Source organism: Periplaneta americana, chromosome 7 (genome assembly GCF_040183065.1).
Source record: "Periplaneta americana isolate PAMFEO1 chromosome 7, P.americana_PAMFEO1_priV1, whole genome shotgun sequence".
Lineage (NCBI taxonomy): Eukaryota > Metazoa > Arthropoda > Insecta > Blattodea > Blattidae > Periplaneta > Periplaneta americana.
In genome coordinates, this window is record NC_091123.1 from 145,155,294 (window position 1) to 145,174,261 (window position 18,968).

Consider the following 18,968-nt stretch of genomic DNA (forward strand, 5'->3'; position numbering starts at 1 on the left):
ATTTCTATCTTCATGAGATGGCAGCATACTCTACGCAAGCAAAGGCGCCACATACAAAACCTCTGATTTGTAGACATGCATTAATATGTCGTAATATAGACATATTTTTGTAGGAAAATGTCAATTTATATTTCTATATAGGTCCAAGAAAAATGATACAAAAAGTACGGTATCTATAAAATAATTTATTACTATTAATAATTCTGTATGAAAATACTACATAATTGTAATTTACAGTACATAATTATGAAACAATGAATAAATAAAAGTGAAAAAAAAGATCGCCACTGCCACTATCAGAGCCACCAGCGTATTGCGTAGTTCAGGTAGTACAGATATTTCATTATATCTCTACCGTTAAATTTCAAGTGGCTTATCTTAGTCGTGGGCGTCAGCATATTAAAAAGCATTACAACTTTGACTATCTCTGTTCCTCCTCACCGAAAACTGTGACGTTGCACAGAAGCAGAGGCAAAGTAAAATATATGTGTAATGTGTTTACCTGCTCAGCATGGGCATGAGCTCGATTCCCACTTGGAATATGTACCTCGTTGGATATTTTCAGAGGTTTTCCCCAACCATATGACGAATGTCAGGTAATCCCATGGAGAATCCTCGGCCTTATTCGCCAAATATATAGCTATCATTGATCCGATCAGAATTAAATAATCTAGTAATTGATAAAGAGTTATTAAATATGCCTACACAACTAAAAGAAAAATCACTATCATAATCAAGTATAAAACTACTTAGATGCTTCTTTTGGCTCTGAATGTAAGTTCTTAAAGTAAATAATGTGGACTCCAGATTTTTCAACTTTCAAATGAACATAGTTTAATATATCATCTATTTATTTATCAGAGTTTCCTCAAATTAGAGGCTGCCATTAGACAAAGCATACAAAACAAAAAAAGAACAAATAGACAATGAAAGATAACAGAGTAAGAAAAATGACAAACAAGTAAACACGAAGAGTAATAATCACGGATATCTTAACCAAAAGCTGAAACTAATGCTACTGTTACAATATGTTAGACTATTTTAACAACAGGAACTTGAACAAGATAAAAAGTACACAATAACTTATAGACTGATGAAAAAGTGTATGAAAATGCTGCTCAAAACTCACCATTTATTTCACGATAACTATTTTAAGATTTAAATATGTTGCGTTTATTAATCACACTGTTTAAACGACACCATTATATGTGTCTCGTGATCATCATTTCTTTATCATGAATATGTGCATGATGTTCAGCAATTGTTTGTTATGAACGTTGCTTACGAGATTATACATAATCTCATAAGCAACGGTTATGAAAATCTTCTTTTCCAAAAGCTACTATAGGCTCCTTACTTGTTATATTTTCCTAATAATGATAGTTGCGCCTAGCAGTCGTCTCCTGTTTACAAGAGAATATGCCCATTATCATTATGAAAACATTTGCTATCAAAATTATTATGATCAAGAAAATACATCATACATTTTTGAGTACTGTATTCTATCTAGAAAAGTTTAACACCTGTTATAGCCAGTCCTTCGTTGTACAGAACATATTAAATTGCATAAAATATTTCGGATAAAAGTGTTAATAAGATTACAATCGTTCACTGAAATGTTGGAAAACAAATGGAGAAAATTAACAACACAAACGTTCATTGGCATGTTGAAAAACAGACGAAAAAAAATGCAATGTTGTAAGCATATGATTAAATAATAGTTGCGCCTAACAATCCAAAATGATAATAAAAATACATTTCCCCTACATCTGAATGGGTAACCTGCCATAAAAAGAATGCCAATTTAGCAGCAGCTAGAGGAGTACCTGGTCGCTCTTTGGACGGATCCCAGTGCAGACATGGATGCCCGGAGACTGAAACCCTTGCCCACGTCCAAGGTTAGTGTAACAGAGGTTTACTCCTCCGAAATGCCAGACATCATCATGTTCGATCCTTAATTGCAATTGCTTTGAAAAAAAAAGTCTTGGACAGTAGAAGAGGAAGTTTTTTGCCTTGCTACTAATGGCTCCTCTAGACATCATAGCGTATTCCCAGACTACCCAGAAAGGTTATATAGTTGATCCTACCATAAGGATTGAAACGGGGAATAGCCAGCCGGAGGATGTCAATCAAGAAAAGATCAACATTTATCTGCCAACAGTTGATTACTTCAAAGCATAATACCAGGTTGAAAACATTGCAGTGGTTGGTCTTCTTATTGGAGCTCGTGGTGTTCTTTGAAAGCTTCTGGAAGGCTTTTGAACTACCACAGACACTTACTATTGACATCATAACTTCAGTTTTGAAGCGCTCTTGCCAAATTCTGAGTCATCATATTCACTCTGTTTAATTTCTTTTTCTTCACTTCATAATTCTTATATGTTTATTTTAATTTTCTGTCAACAAATTTAAGTAAACATTTAATATTGTAAAATTCATGTAGGAGAGTATACTGAGTCCTTCTGGGCTACCTCCAATGGGAGGCAGTTAACAATTTAAAATTTTTCCTTTCTCTGATTATTATAAATGCATCTTGATGGTGTTTTGTTTACGACGAGAATGAGCTTTTTGATCATCAATTGTCCATTATAAAAATTATCTCTACCAAAATGATTACATGAAGAAAGATTTCTCAATACCACTCTATACAGTCTATTACCTGGATACCCCAGAAACATTTTTAAAGGAATATGGTGTTCCTTGCGGCTTTGCTAGTGGAGCGCCTGTCTATTGATGGTTATGCAACCAGTTGTACCTTAAACTCTCATTCATTAAACGAATGGCAAGGATATCGAAGATTTCCTACTACCTCTTCACACATTCTATTACCTGGATACCCAACACAATTTTTGAAGCAATATGGCATTCCTTGCGGTTTCGCTAGTGACGCGTCTTTATATCGGTAGTTATGCAACCAGCTGTATCTTAAAATTCCCGTTCATTTAATAGCAAGGATATCTGTACTGAAAACTGGAAACTAATACATATGTAATTTCTTGGAAAAAGAAATAAGCAATTAATTAATTTAATAATGCAATACACAGAATGAGCCTGTGCCTAACAATAATAGTCATTATAATAATAATAATAATAATAATAATAATAATAATAATAATAATAATAATAATAATAGTAATAATAATAATAATCTGTTACATGGATTAGACCTATTGGTCTCCTTCAACATCAGAAAACTTGAAGGTGTCTTCCCAACAATAATAGTATCATCACAAAAATGTCTTAAGAGTAACGATAAATGCATTAATTGTACTGTATAGGTATAATACCGAATTTATTTTATTTATTTCTTGTTTGTTTATTTATTTATTTTATTTTATGGTTGCCTTTATTTTTTTGCACCTCAGTGTATAATTACTTTTTCACCTTAAAGTAAAAGCCACTTGGTGGAAACGGAGGCAGGGCTTCATGCTGCCATGACCTCGGCACTAAATGCGGTTGGTGTAGTTGGCACCAATGCTTAGACTGCCTTTTACCCCTTAGAAATACTCGTACTCAAATTTGATACCTTGAAGTAAATGGGTATACAAAATATTTTGTTGCATCGGAAGGATAACATGAAGTCTGTATCTTAGGCCTGTTCTCCTGCCTATTACAATTAAATAATTTGCTGTCTTGCACCTTAATAACAATCTGTAGTGGCAGAGGGAGTAGCAGTAGCAGTACAGTAGTAGTAATATAATGCGCAAGTGTTTGGATATTTTTCATTCACCTTCTTTCTTCTCTGTACAGATTGCACGGTGTTCTAAGTGATGGTACACTTAGGGCAGAGCATCTGAAAAGATGGTCTTTATTCATTATGTAATTCTCTACTTGATACAGGACCAAGTTGAAAATTCCAAATTTTTACAGGTGCATAACAAAATAACCATAATCAATTAGTTATTGTTCTGAACATTGCCACTGCCTCATAAGTGGGATATTCTACAGATACTGCCTCATAAGTGATGTTGGTTTTGGAGCAAAATATTAGTCGAAGTATGTTTTGATAAGAAATTAATCTAATCTTGAAAGTGAAGGCCATTAGATTCTATAGTTTTGAGCCATCTTTTAACGAAACGAGGTTTGTTATCCTGCGACGATATTAAATACTGGATATTAAATGCAAACAGTGGCGGTTCCTCGGGGGAGGGAAGGGAGGAACGTCCTCCTCACATTTTCTTCTTTTGAAAGTAAATACCAAATAAAATATGTGCCTTGAAATTCGAGGAAGATTCGATAATTTTTAAGTTCATAGCTATAAGAAAAACTCGGTTGATCGAGTTTTAAACAACGCGTGCTCATGTGCTGTAGAAAACTGTGAGAAAGATGCGAGATTGTCTGTGTGGAGGAAAGGCACTCCATTCCTTCTCTACTGCAATTAACACGCATAGACAACAGCGCACTAGCGGCCAGAGAAAGAAGCAGAGTTTTAAAGCAAGTAAATGAACGGAGAGGGAGGAGATCCTCCTCTGAATCAGTTATGGGCGGGAAATAAAAACCGACTGGTCGTGCAGCAAGCTCGCTACCGCTGCCATCTAACGATGCTGTATTCAACTAGACTATAACACATCTAGGGAGACACAACAAAAACAGTTTTAACGGAACGCTATGAAAGACACCATGTAAACTTTTTTTAAAATTATAAATCAAAAATATTATTCATTGCACTTTATATAGGCTACTTACTATTCATGGTTTGAAACTTTCGTGGATATTTGAAAGTTAAAGTCGGATTTATGTAAAACAAAGAGGAAGTAATTTTACGTAATGGCCCCTGAAATTCACTTCTATTCATTGTTTACTAGACAGAGCAACAGCCAAGTTGTCAGTTTTGTACAAATATATTTGAAACTGAAAGTAGGTACTCCAAACTACATCATTTTTAACATAAAAAATTAATCACCCACTGGCAGCTTTGAACAATAATGATAGTATGACTTTACAAGAACTGACATTCTTCAAAAGTATGTGATACTGAACTTGTAAGATGTACATGTGGCAACAGAGACCACGTGGGTGGGTGCAGTGTTCTCGCTTTCCTCGGATTATTTCCCATTCCCATTTCCATTTCTGTAAAACAGTTCCGTTTACGAGTTAGTAGCTAATCTCGTCCAACACATGTGATGCTGTAGTTTGCTCGAAAAATGCTATGAGGTTGTGAATTTCCTTGTAATTGTTAATTTGTGCAATTATTCAACAATGAATGGAAGTGAAATCATAATATATTTTGGACAATTTAGGAAACTCAGTTTACAAGAACAGATTATTGCTATACAGAAGGGAAGGCCAACCCCAACAACTATTTGGTCTTACATGTATACATGTAGGCTAAATTGTAGCATGTTTCATTCAAGAAGGTGTCATTTAGTGCTGTTAATTTCTTTCCTCCTCTTAAGAAATATGCAGGAGCCGCCACTGAATGCAAAGAATTTGGTGATGCCTATTTCAATGGCTTCCAAGTTTCGGAAATTTCTCCATGCAGCAAGTGAGCCATGGATCGAAACAGATGGTAATGAAGGCATAAGATCAGGGCTATATGCCAGGTTTGACAGCAGTTCAATTCCTCTCAATTCCTGGATTTTTTCCGTGGTTGTTCAAGTGGTATGGGATCTCACATTGTTGTGTTGCAAGTGAATTCTATTTTAATTAATTGATGAATTTTCTTATGCTCTGTCTCACCATATGAGGAGGAGGCCCTTGCCCTTCAGAGATTATCTGAGCTCGTATCATCATCATCATCATCATCATCATCATCATCATCATCATCACCATCATCATCATCATCATCATCATCGTCACCATTAATGTCATGCACTTCTCTCTCAAAACTTCATGAACTCTTTCTAGCTGTTGAGAATAAAGATACGCATCGACTGCATTTCAGGTTGGAACAAACTCCCAGTGAATCACATCTTCAAAATTCCAATAGACACATAACATTACTTTGGGACCAAACAGATTTTGTTTGATGTCGGCTTTGGCAGGTTGATGGGGATCAAGTCACTGTTTCGAGGTGTCAATGTTGCGGTAATATACCTATTTTTATCACATGTAACAATTTTCATAATAAATCTATCATCCATGGGAATAGCGATAAGCTGATGACAGATATCCACTTTGCATGGAGCCTGTTCAGGTGTCAATTCATGATGTACAGATTTACAACTTCTGTAGGAACTTCTAAGCATGCAGCGTTGTTTTGTATATTTTGAAGCACAAAGTTCTTCTGACAATCTACGAGCATTGTTTTATGAATTTCTTCCAAAACTCTCAATATTCAGCACCTTAGGTCTTCCTGAATGTTATAGATCTTTAATGTCTCCTTCTCCATTATTGAAACACTGGAATCATCATTGTGCTACATGCACACTAACGACACCTTCATCCCTCGACTTTGAGCTGAGACAGCTTTATATTCTTATTTTCAGTAGTGCTTCAGAAGTTCTCTAATCTCAGACTTCATAACTTCCGTGCTATATATTCCGTATTAACAATTTACTGGCACATGCTCATAAAAAATAATCATAACCATAGCGTCCAGTAAATAGTATTGTCCAGTGAGGAAAATCATTAAAATCTTACAAAACACCAAACTTAAAAACATCGAAATTACTTGTGAGACGACATAATAACACAATACCGGTATGTTAATTTTATAACAAAATCGACTATGACTTGTTACAGGTTTTCATTTTGAAGTGCTCTGCCAGCTCTTTTTGGAAATTGTTCATTACTAGTCTCGCAGAGTCATAGGATAGCTATTGGTTTGGTTTCTGTAAAATTTTTGGTACTGGTATCCATTTTAGCCAGGTGGTCTGCAACTTCATTTCCATGTTGCCTACTCCACAATGAGAAGGTATCGACTGCAAATAATTTATTTGTATAATAGTGACCAGATATCAACAATTAAATAATAGGAAAGGAAATTAAACCTTTTTTAATGCCTAATATACATAGGTATATATGCCATTTGTTCTTCTGCTATGGGAACTTATTTTTGACAATTATGATGAAGAATTTTGTTTTGAGGTTGAAGGACCCATTTGTTCGAATTCTGTTGGCTTCATAGAGTAGGATGACATGAGTATGGGTCCACACCTGTGGAGTAATGGTTAGCATGTCTGGCCGCAAAACCAGGTGACCCAGGTTCAATTTCCGGTTGGGGCAAGTTATCTGGTTGAGGTTTTTCCGGGGTTTTTCCTCAACCCAATATGAGTAAATGGTGGGTAACTTTCGGTGTTGGACCCCGGAATCATTTCACTGGCATTATCACCTTCATCTCATTCAGATGCTAAATAACCTAAGATGTTGATAAAGCATCGTAAAATAACCTACTTCTATACAAGACATGAGTATGGAAGTAGGCAGGATGAAGAAAAAGAAGAAGATGATAAAGATGGCAAAATGAGTCCAAGGTCCAGCATTGAAAGTCACCCAGCAGTTGCTAAATGATGAACTAATGGAAAACCTCAACCAGACAATTTGTCCCAACCAGAATTCGATCCCGGGAGTGCTAGGTTCGCAGTGAGGCATGCTGGGCACTATCCCAAAGGAACTTACAGAAAAAAATGCGTTAAATTCTTTATGAACAAATGAATTAATATTATGCACTGCATTGAATACCCCATGAAAAAAAAAAAAACACTAAATTAGTGGGAAACTATTTACCAGTAAATTGAAAATTTCTTTACAGGTCTCTTAAATTCTGTCTGGAGAGGAAGACTCAGGCACTGCTTCATCATCACTATCGCTCTTCTCACTGTGATTGATGTACTTATTCCTACTGCAAGCATTTCTGGTACAGTACCGGTAAAGTGTATTTTTTAGAAATACATCAAACACGTAACTGTACTTTTTACTTTAACATTTAGCCGAATCAATATCCAGTTTATTCATAACATCAGTCTAGAGTTATTTTATAATAGGCACAATCCTTTCAGTGTGAGAGTTTGAAATTGAGATGCTTAATGCAAATGAAAAAGTTCTTTGAAAATTGATTATTTATTTACTTATTTATTTCGTCCTGTAGATCAAGTATAATAATTGATAAGTCATGCAAGCAGTGAAGTATAATATTACAATACTAGCCAAATCCGTGCGCTCTGCTGCACCTGTTACAAATAAATATAAAGTAATTACATAATTAAAATAGGACGTTTGACCCAGGGAACATTCGTGTTTGATAGAAGGATAAATCGTTTAATATGTTACTTAATTTTAATTGTATTTAAATAATTAAAATGCGATCATTTTGGTCCAGAGACCACTCATTTGGTGCAATGACAATTCCTTTAACATGTTTCTTATTTGTTATTATATGCAACCATAGTTTAATGAATGTACAAAATAGCCTATTAAGTTTTCTGTGCATAAGAAGCTATTTTAATCTTACCTGTCCTCAATTCACTCAGACGTTACTGTAATAACATTATAGCATTATATCGATTGTTGTTGTCCAAGGCCCCTTATAGAAGAAGCCATTTGTTCTTATTTCATTGCATCGCCTTAGATGGCATTATTTTAATTTTAAAACTCATTTATCTTATTAAATATCGGTCCTATCAAAATTTTGCAAAGAATAAAACTTATCGGAAATTATTTTTAAAGAAACCTTTGTTATGTAACATTTTTTTACAAAAATCAATAATAAGCGAGATATTTCGATTTATTTAATTCGGACCCCCTTATAACCCCCCTTCCAAATAAAGTATTTTGAATGCCATATAGCCTAAAATCTAAGTTACAACGAACTTAATTTATATTCCAATTTTCACATAAATCGGTTCAGCCATTATCGCGTGAAAAGGTAACAAACATCCAGACAGACAGACAGACAGACATACAAACAAAAATGTCAAAAAAGCGATTTTCGGTTTCAGGGTGGTTAATTATATATGTTAGGACCAATTATTTTTGAAAAATCTAAAATTACCAGAAAAATTTCAGCTACAGATTTATTATTAGTATAGATGTATTAAATGTAAATCACTAAAATTCTAATATACAATATATTTACATCATGCAGAGTTCTGGTCCCAGGTAGTGATGTTCCATCAGCTTAATGAAGGAGTGCGAAGTGCTGTCCTGAGGAAGCTAAGCAGTAAGCAGTGGAGTGGAATAGGTCTGCATATGGAAGTATGCACGGATTTGTCCATATGTCGGCGTATGACAGCTCATTACCCGACAACAGATTTTGTTAGGTACAGGTGGGAGTGGAACAGGTCTGCACAGCAACTCTCTGTAGATCATTACAATTATTATAAATGAATTAAATATCTACAGTGCATACATTTTATCTTCCTATGCTTGCATAATCATGTGCAGCTACTCTGTGCAGTAGCGGCCAGTGATCCAAATCCTCGGTGAGGCCAGATGCAACTACGTAGTTTAAGTGCCTCCGATAGAAAATGTTTATTTATGATATTAATTATTATTGTTGTTATATTATTAATATCATTATTACTGTATTATTATTATTATTATTATTATTATTATTATTATTATTATTATTATTATTAGTCTATTATTATTACTAGTAATGAAAAATAATAATTTCACTCACCAAATAAGCTGTTATGCTGCGAGTTTCAGTGATTGTTTCAGTGTGATGAAGCAATCCATATTATGTGTTGAAATTTCCCTTTCTTTCTTTTCTTTTTATTTTTTCCTTTGACAGCAACACACAAGGCCAACAGAGAAGTTTATTTTGCACCACATTACCACTTAACCATTTATGTTACCCATACCAGGATGTAATAGAAACTCGCGTTTTAAGATCATCTGTCAGAAAAATTATCAGCGATGTCATAGGTATCTTGGTCGGCTCTCTCTTTATTTAAAACTTCCTTTCTTTCAATATTATTTCTTCTCGAAAAAGGACATTCTAACAATGAATTAACTACACCAGCATTATTTCTGGCATTTGTTTCTGTTTATATTTTCCCGAAATACATAACATTGGCGCAGATTCACTACATGAAGTACAATAGTACAACACCCTCACTTAAGTCATAAACTAAGACATAAGAGGAGAGAATAGTGTGGGTCTCTGCCTGCCAAAGAGCTGGAATTTTTGTTATTTATGGCCTATTTAGGAAGACAAGTCACCCTATTCCCACCCCACTCTACCCTTGAGGCCGGCCCATGGTTGAGAGGAGCGAAACTTGACCAGGCCAGACGAATTGTGCCTCAGTTACAACGTTTAAAGCGCAACCTCAAAACGAAAATCCAGAAGCAGACCCGGCACGAGCGATCCTGGCCTCATGAACAAATTTTACTGCAAAACAGGTCTATATACATCACAAGCCAGACCCGGCATGAGCGATCCTGGCCTCAGGAACAAATTTTACTGCAAAACAGGTCTATCTACATCACAAAGTTTTCAAATGCTTCTACAGCGATATATGCTTTATTCAAATAACTAATACATTACATAAAAATAAAATTTGATTTCAGTTAAGCCAAGTGACTGAGCCCCAGCCTCACTTGCCTCAGTCAATCAGCCGCCATTGACTCTGTGCTTGTGCACTGCCGCATGTGTTCATCTGCAAGCAGGGGGGAAGGTAATATCTATCCACTATATATAGTACCAATATACATTTACATCACTGTATACTGGTCAGTATCCTCTTTCCCAACATAGTGTGGAAATCAATCATATAAATAAAGCAATGAAGGAAATAATACTTAATCTAATTAAGCAAGACAAAAGTAGTTTATTTATTTTTCCAAAATTTCTTCTATTGAGTAGTAACATCAGTGGTAGAACAAATTGAAAAGAAACAACTGAATTGGTTTGGACATCTGGTTAGAATGGGAGATAAGAGGAAATTGAAAGAAGTATTCGAATCAAGAGTAGAAGGTAAAAGGAGGAGGGGTAGACCGAGAATAGAATGGGAACAATACATTAATGATGTAGTGAGGAGAAGAGGGAAGGAAATCCGGGAAATAAGAAGATTGGCATTGGACCGGGAGAGATATAAGAAATGGGTGGAGGACCCGACGCTGCAAGGCACAAGGGATAGATGAAGAAGAAGAAGAGTAGTGACATTTGCATACTGATACTTTTTGACTTGATGATAGGATGACAGTCAGCAGAGGTAAATACCCTTAAGTAATAGACAAATTTCATTTCCAGAATAACTGTTCTAAAGGTTTTTTCTTTCACTGTTAGAGAGTCAGAAAAGAGCTGGAACTTCAGATGTGACAATAAGCAAGAATTATGAAAATAATTACTTTCTTCATGAGGCATTTCGGCTAACAACACAAATATTTGCATACCTCGGAAGTAACTTAAACGTTAAGTGTGACACAGTCCACAATACTCTAATAACACTGGAAAAAATTACTCACACATGGCTTTTAAGAAACCCAGAAGTTCATTGCCATCCTCAAATAAGCCCGCCATCAGTCCCTGTCCTGAACAAGATTAATCCAATCTTATCTTCCCATCTACGTCTCGACCTTCCCAAAGGTCTTTTTCTCTTCGGCCTTCCAACTAACACTCTATATGCACTTTTGGATTCACCCATATGTGCTACATGCCCTGCCCATCTCAAGCATCTGGATTTAATGTTCCTAATTATGTTAGGCGACGAATACAATGCGTGCAGTTCTACATTGTGTAATTTTTTCCATTCTCCTGTAATTTCATCCTTCTTAGCCCCAAATATTTTCCTAAGCACCTTATTCTCAAACACCCTTAACCTCTGTTCCTCTCTCAAAGTGAGAGTCTAAGTTTCACAACCATACAGAACAACAGGTAATATAACTGTTTTATAAATTCTAACTTTCAGATTTTTCGACAGCAGACTGGATGACAAAATTTTCTCAACTTCATTCATATTTACTATAAGATAAGGTGTAATTAATACAAGGAACTTAATTTTTGTGATATTGTGCAATAGTCACGTCTGGCTTGAAATCCTTCAATTGTGCTCATGTATGAGCTTCCTCACAATCTCTTTTATGGATATTCTTTGCCATAATTTATGATACCTAACAGTTAATAACTTTTGAGACATATATTATATTCATAGATTTTATATACCAGGTGGCCAGTTATGCAGCTTACAGTTGGGGATGTCCATAATAAGAGTCCTATTCTGTGCATATGTTTTCTAAGGGCGCATCATTTATCCACCAGCAAGCCAATCACAATCACCTCCTACACCTTTTTGCACACACAGGCTTATCGAAGCTCTGCTATTAGCCATGATCTCTGCTGTAATGATACTTGCAAGACAAAATTCATTGACTTGATGAGAGGATAGTGGCCAGCAGAGGTAAAATACCGGTATATGAGAAAATTTCACTTCCAAAATAAATATTCTGAATATTTTCTTTTCACTGTAAGAGAGTCAGGAAGGAGAGGGAAGGTCAAGTGTTACAATAAGCAAGAATTATGAAAATAATTACTTTCTTTATGTGGCATTTCAGCTAGGAACACAAATATTTGCATACCTCGGAAGTAACTTATACATTAAGTGTGACACAGTCCACAATATTCTAATAACGTTGGAAAAATTAATTAAAAAATAATAATAGTAATCAAAATGACTACGAATTAACAAATAGTAAAGATTACATATAAACAATTATTACTTTATCATAATTAGTGTGGCAGTGATAAGACAAAAAATAGATGACTTTACAGCATGAATGATGGTTGTCAGTTCAGTTCTTTACCAGTCTCTGTTAATTCTTCCAGTGAGGTCTCTTTGCACAACACTTTAAGATTGAGGGGCGGTTTGCCAAGTAGTGTGGCTGTTGTGATATCAGTAAGGAGCTTCCAAGGACAATGGCGGTGCACTCTGTGACGAATGGTAGTCCGCCCCATTCAGCGTCATCTGAATCAGTGGGACATGTTACCACACCTCATCATAACAGTTTATGTCTCGCCACTCGCCATATCTTCCAGAATGACTCTGTATAATGAAGAGCACAACTCCCTGTCCTGCTAACAAGTAAACGTTCTGATGGGGGCAGATAAAAAAGTTAATTTTTTTTCTTCCACCATGTTAATAATGTCAAAAGAAGTGCTTACACAAATTTTGGCCACTCGACCGCAATTACGAGGGCCGTAAAAAAATTAATTCTCCAGGGGCCTCTAACAGAAAAGAAAAGAAACACAAATTTCATTAGACAAATTTATTGAAACGGACACAGCAATTGTTGAGCTATTTCTCAACATATTTTCCACTGGAATTGAGACATTTCTCATATCATTGGATCGACAGAGAGAGGTGCATATCAGGGGTGGTTATTCAGGTGAAGTAGGTCAAGTACCATTTCACCTATTTACATGTAAAACACAATTTTATCCCTTATTAATAATTAATTCTAGTTATTACCGGTACCGTATTTCTAAAATAAAAAAAGCTTTCCTTTCAGTCATTATGAATAGTGTTTAGTTGTATAAATAGTACCTGTAACTGTCCGCTGAATAGAATAATGTCAACAGTTACGAGTGCCGAGCGGTGTCTATTGGAACTTACAATACTGTAAAGGTGAAATTATTTGGGCTCCCATTCTCATACAGCACTTGGTTTCCATGATAACGTGACGTCACGCACTAAAGAAAGATTGTATGAGTGAAGTGCGTTTCTGAGTCTTTCAGTTACGGAGAACTGTCAGATTTGTTGTAGTTGGAGTAACCAGTTTGCAGATCTAACGGTACTAACAATAGAGAAGAGTTGAAGTTGGTCTCCAAGGCCGGGGGCTATTATTTAAGGGCTGTGAAATTTTACAGTAATATGTACTACCTGACTCGAGAATAGTATTCTCATTCCTTGTGTCCAAGCAGCCACCCCTGTAACGGTAAATTAGCTGACTCTATGTTATTTTATCAGGATTACACCCACATAGCTTTGGATAGAGATATACTCTCCACCCTCAGTTAAACTCGGACATTTTATGAAGACATTATCGACAGGTTTGCGGCTTTAAAAGATAGGAGGATAGACTTGGTATGCAAGAAATTGGGTGAGTCGTGAAATAAATTAGTCTTCCCGTTTGCATGTGTTCTAGAACTATTAAAATTGTACTTATTTTACGAATTGTAGGCCTACTTATTATATTGGTAAAACTGTTCATGCATTTGTGTATGTGAACAGCACTTCACCTATTTTTTTTTACGACGAGCCGCTACTGGTGCATATGCAGTCAAATGCTGGTTCCGATCTCAGGCGGCTGACTTCTATGGACACAAAAAATTGATCCCATGAAGTGACAAATGTCTCAATTCCAGTGGCGGATATGTTGGTAAATAGCGTAACAATTGCTGTATCCGTTTCAATAAATATTTCCATGAAATTGTGCTTTTTTCTATAAACGGCTCCAGGGAAAATGACTTTCTGGACGATCTCGTAATTGCGGTCGAGTGGCCAAAATTTGTATAAGCATTTCTTTTGACATTATTAACATGGTTGAAGAAAAAAATTTTAACTTTTTTATCTGCCCCCATGAGAACGTTTGCTTGCAAGATGCATAAATCATAGAGTTGTATTTTCCTTCATTCTATATTCCTCGATGACAGACATCTGACCTTACCTTCAGAAAAGTGAGTGAGATAGTAAGGTCAGAGTGCATATGAACACAGAGCCTTTATTTGCTTGTGTGGTAAGATATTTAAAAACTTTCAACAACTTTTATAGGAACAATTTCTTAAATAAATGAAAAATAATAATATGATGGCCACTATTATTTATTCAACCCCTTTTCCTGACACTTAAGAAGCCCTCTTGTCCTGTTGATGCCTCATTCGAAAGTGCTATCAACCACTTTGCATTAGTTTTTTAAATTATATTTTATGGTTTTCTATTCAGTTCTACATTTAGCAAAAGTGGCGCAAGTTTTAATAGGTGAATAATTATATTTCTTTCCTATCTAACTCGGCATGTCCAGTTATCTTCATCCTTAACAAATTCATTTCACTGGCGTTATAAATAACAAATATGACAGCGTAGAAATGCACCTCCATTGTCCTCTTAAGCTCGCTGAAGAGGAAGCACGATCTATTTACAACACAGGATCATTGTCCTGGCAATGTCAACCCTGAATCACGTCCACTCAATCACACTGCTAACCCGTTACCACGCTTGTTGCTGCTAGTACTATCAAGGCCTCATGTGAGCTGGGGCTGACTAGTCTGGTGGGCTCCTCAAGGCCCCTTGGAGTTGCCACCCGAGCGTGCTGCCGAGGCCTGCAGATAACTGTTGCCTGCGTAGTTGCAGAACTCGCAGAAGCCAGGCGATCCCTGTGGTCCAGGTGCTCCTCGCAGGCCAGGCAGACCTGCAGTTGGAAACAGTTTGTCAAGCTTCCTCACATAGCTGTCACTGTTCGCTGAACTGCCTCAACTCCCTTTACCAGATATAACAACGTGAGAATATTTGGAAGAATTTATGATTCAGTAGATCAAGAGCACATGCCTGACTTTCACAGTGATTTCATTAATCTTACCAGTCCAATCTAGTCGCCTACACTAACAACGCACAAATGTTCATTGTTTTGTTCCCTGATTTTTTCAGATACCGTACTTAGTTGTGTACAATTTTCGCAGGAGCATCATTCAGTTTTTGCTTTGGAGGAGGGGATTTTGGGAAGAACTTACAGGGTATATCTCATGTCGAACTACCTATGACAATTACTTTATTTTTCCATTAACACTTATATCTAGGTAATTGTCATTGTCTCAATGTAACACGTGCTGTGCTAATCATACTAATTCTACTATTCCTTTAGTTGTGAGATTATATTCATATGTATCAATTCTTTTTTTTTTTAAGTTAACACTGTATACGAGATGTATTTTCCTGTTTGTGATTATGTATTCAGTCTCTTTTTTTATTATATATATTTTTTTATTATTGTTATTTTAAAGTTAATACTGATTGTGTATATGTATTCAATCTCTCTTTTTTACTTAATTATGTTTATTATTATTTTTAAGTTAATATTTGTATACCGGTATGTATTTTTTTGTATGTGATTTTATCCTGGTTGATTGGAAGAGAAGGCCTGATGGCCTTAACTCTGCCAGGGAAAATAAAACTAAAACTAAAACTATTTTCTTTGCAATGAACTCCTTTCATATCGTAAACTGGATAAACTTGACTGCTAGTGTAAACTTGACTATAAAAAAGAAAGAATTTAAAGCATAATATCAGATAGGTTCTGGTACATTAAATACATTTTTAAAGTTCATTATTTTTTTCTCCATTCTTAAACATTTTTCATTATTTTAAGTCGCAAAAATATCATGAAAGTATTGATAATTTTTTTATTAAATCATTCCAAAGACTTATTTGAATTTTCATATCAGACATATTTAATTTCAATTTCCACAAATACAGCACTAACCTTGCAGAGATTTGCAACATATTGATTTCTGAGAATTGAGCTTTTGAGTATTTTACCATGTCCTAGAACTTGTCGAGTTTGATCACAGTCACCGTGAAAGCCTAAGAATGCATATAATGCCCATGGCTTGTCAGTATATTTTTTCATTAATAATCTTCCTCGTATATAATCGTGAAAACTTTGTAACTAATTCAACAATTCATAGCATAAATACGCGTAAAAAATGGCTTTCATATTCCACTGGCAAATCTATCGTGCTATCAAAAAGGAGTGCGTTATATGGCAGTAAAAATTTTTAATAGTGTCCCTGTGGATATAAAAAATGAAACTCAAAGCATAAGATTATTTAGGGCCAAATTAAAGAAGCACCTAATTTCTTACGTCTTCTATTCTGTAGGTGAATTCATGACATTCAACAACACTTCTTAAATATTTCTGTGTTGTATTAAGTATTGATACTAAAACTTTATGTTGCACTAGTAGACTATATTGCAAAACTCTTCTGTAGATATTTCAACTAACCTGTGACTATAATTAAGATTTTATGGTAAGTTACTATTAAAATTTTTTTCATTTGACATGTTCCATATTCTAGCTGTGAAGTGATGTACCGGTATGAATACCATGGAATGTAAATACAATACAATACAATATAATACAATAGATTTCTGTATTGCAATGTCGTACTTAATGTCATTATTTCACGGAATTGAATTCGATGAACTTGTGTCACCATGTCGTGCACTGTCTTCAATTTGTTGCTGTTGACTGTCTTTCACTTTTTCTTTATCATATTTAAATGGAGTTTCTTTCTGTCTTTATCATTGAAAACGAAGGAGCAGATTCTCCTCAAGCACTATTAATGTCGGTTGATTACAACACTTCTGACTCATTAATGTATTGTGTTTGACTGTCAATTATACTATACCAGTACTGTAAAGATGGGGAATTAAAACGATGTTATTCTTACAGTGATCCAAATGCCATTTCTGCATCAGATCACGAACTTCTCAAACTATTTTGTAATTTTCTCTATTGTGACAAGAATTAATTTGTATGATATGCTTTAAGAATGTTTAGGTATTAGAAATAAAGAAATATTGCGGTAAAGACTTGCAAGTACGCATATGTGGATGGACCTTAACTACTCATTTGAAGGTTAAGTGTTAAGTCTCATGGTAGAGCATCTGAGAACCCACAAAATAATCTCCAGATATTTACTAATTACCATGAGAATGGCATGCTGTTTTTTTTTTTTTTTTTTTTTTTTTTTTGTGGAAATGACTGGCCACGTGACAAACACATTCCTTATTAAGAAATAAATATTGAAACGAACCTGGCCGTCCTGTCTCGCCTCGCTCTCCTTCTCTGCCTGGAAGTCCGATGCCATCTGGTCCAGGAGGTCCTGAAAAATGAGATCTCTGTAACTGTCCGTGTAGAAAGAACGGAGATTTTTTAAATGTTTATGCAGCTAAAAGGCAGAACCGGAGTCATAAAATTGCAAACTCTTATAGGGAGATGAAACTTGTAAGAAAACCGAATTTACTAGTTCTCTTTGTAACATTCCTCCATTCACTTATACTTATTTTTAAACTTAAATACAGAATCTAAGAGAAAACGTTTTCAACAAAAGACAATTTTCTGGCAGGAAAGTCCGTAGTTAAAACAAAACAGAAATATATTGAAACTAGAGCCAGGGCTGGGCAAAATACTGACCTCCAAGTATTTGAAATACAAATACAAAATACTTCAAAGAATAGTATTTGAAATACAAATACAAAATACTTTAAAAAAATCAACCAAAATACATTTGTATTTCAAATACTCAAAATACATTTGTATTTCAAATACTCGGCACAATATATAAAGAAATAAGAATATTACTGAAAATCTAAAATATTATATTAACATTAAAATTATTTTTATCTCGAAGTTTTATATAAACAGTGTAACTGAACATTCTTCCTTTTCCCAGTCAGCAATTAAATTATGCTATATCTGAATAATTACTGCTCCCTTTCATAACAACAGTTTCTCAAAAAGTTCATCAGATGAGGATCCTCTTGCTTGTGAATGAATAAGTCCTGCAAAACAGAACGTCTTTCTACAGGCACAGAGGAAGACAAACTTGTATTATATTTATAGAAGCTTGTTTCACGGTTGGGTAATTCTCTAGAGTGCACAGGATTGTCCCTTTGCCATTGAAGAATTGTATGAGCTCATACTCCGCAGTAGACAAGCTCTCTTCTTTTTGCTTTTCAAAGTCTGGTGTATGTGAGTTGAAAACATAAAAATTGTTTTTATCATCTTCATTGTCTGAACTGACCAAAATGTAGCAGAGAACTGCTCAGCTGATTTCACACACATATTCTGTATTCTCTTCTTATCATTTAGTGAGGCAGTGTCAGGTAGCCATCTCATCTTAAATGATGGGTGGAAGCAAGCTGCCAAAATAGCTCAATTTGCTTCTGGGGTCAGATCAAACATCGCTTTAAATCTTGATGAAAGCGAACTTATTATGATCGGAGTTACTTTCGATAGATGGCGTAGATTACTAGATAACAGAATATGTAATCTGTTTTTGAGGGAAATTGATGTGGACAAAAATT

The 18,968-nt window shown here is 35.2% G+C and overlaps 1 protein-coding gene across 5 annotated transcripts in view; it reads right to left on the reverse strand.

Annotated features, from left to right (window-relative positions):
• Positions 1-12,401: 12,401 nt before the first annotated feature.
• LOC138703524 (collagen alpha-1(IX) chain-like) overlaps positions 12,402-18,968 on the reverse strand; it is a 223,596-nt gene continuing 217,029 nt past the window's right edge. For all 5 annotated transcript variants that reach the window (XM_069831445.1, XM_069831449.1, XM_069831447.1 and 2 more), the window contains 2 exons: positions 17,696-17,764; positions 12,402-15,291 (listed from right to left, as the gene is read on the reverse strand). In XM_069831445.1, coding sequence (XP_069687546.1) covers positions 15,161-15,291; positions 17,696-17,764 — 200 coding nt within the window. In that variant the 3' untranslated portion in view covers positions 12,402-15,160. The remainder of the gene's footprint in view (positions 15,292-17,695; positions 17,765-18,968) is intronic.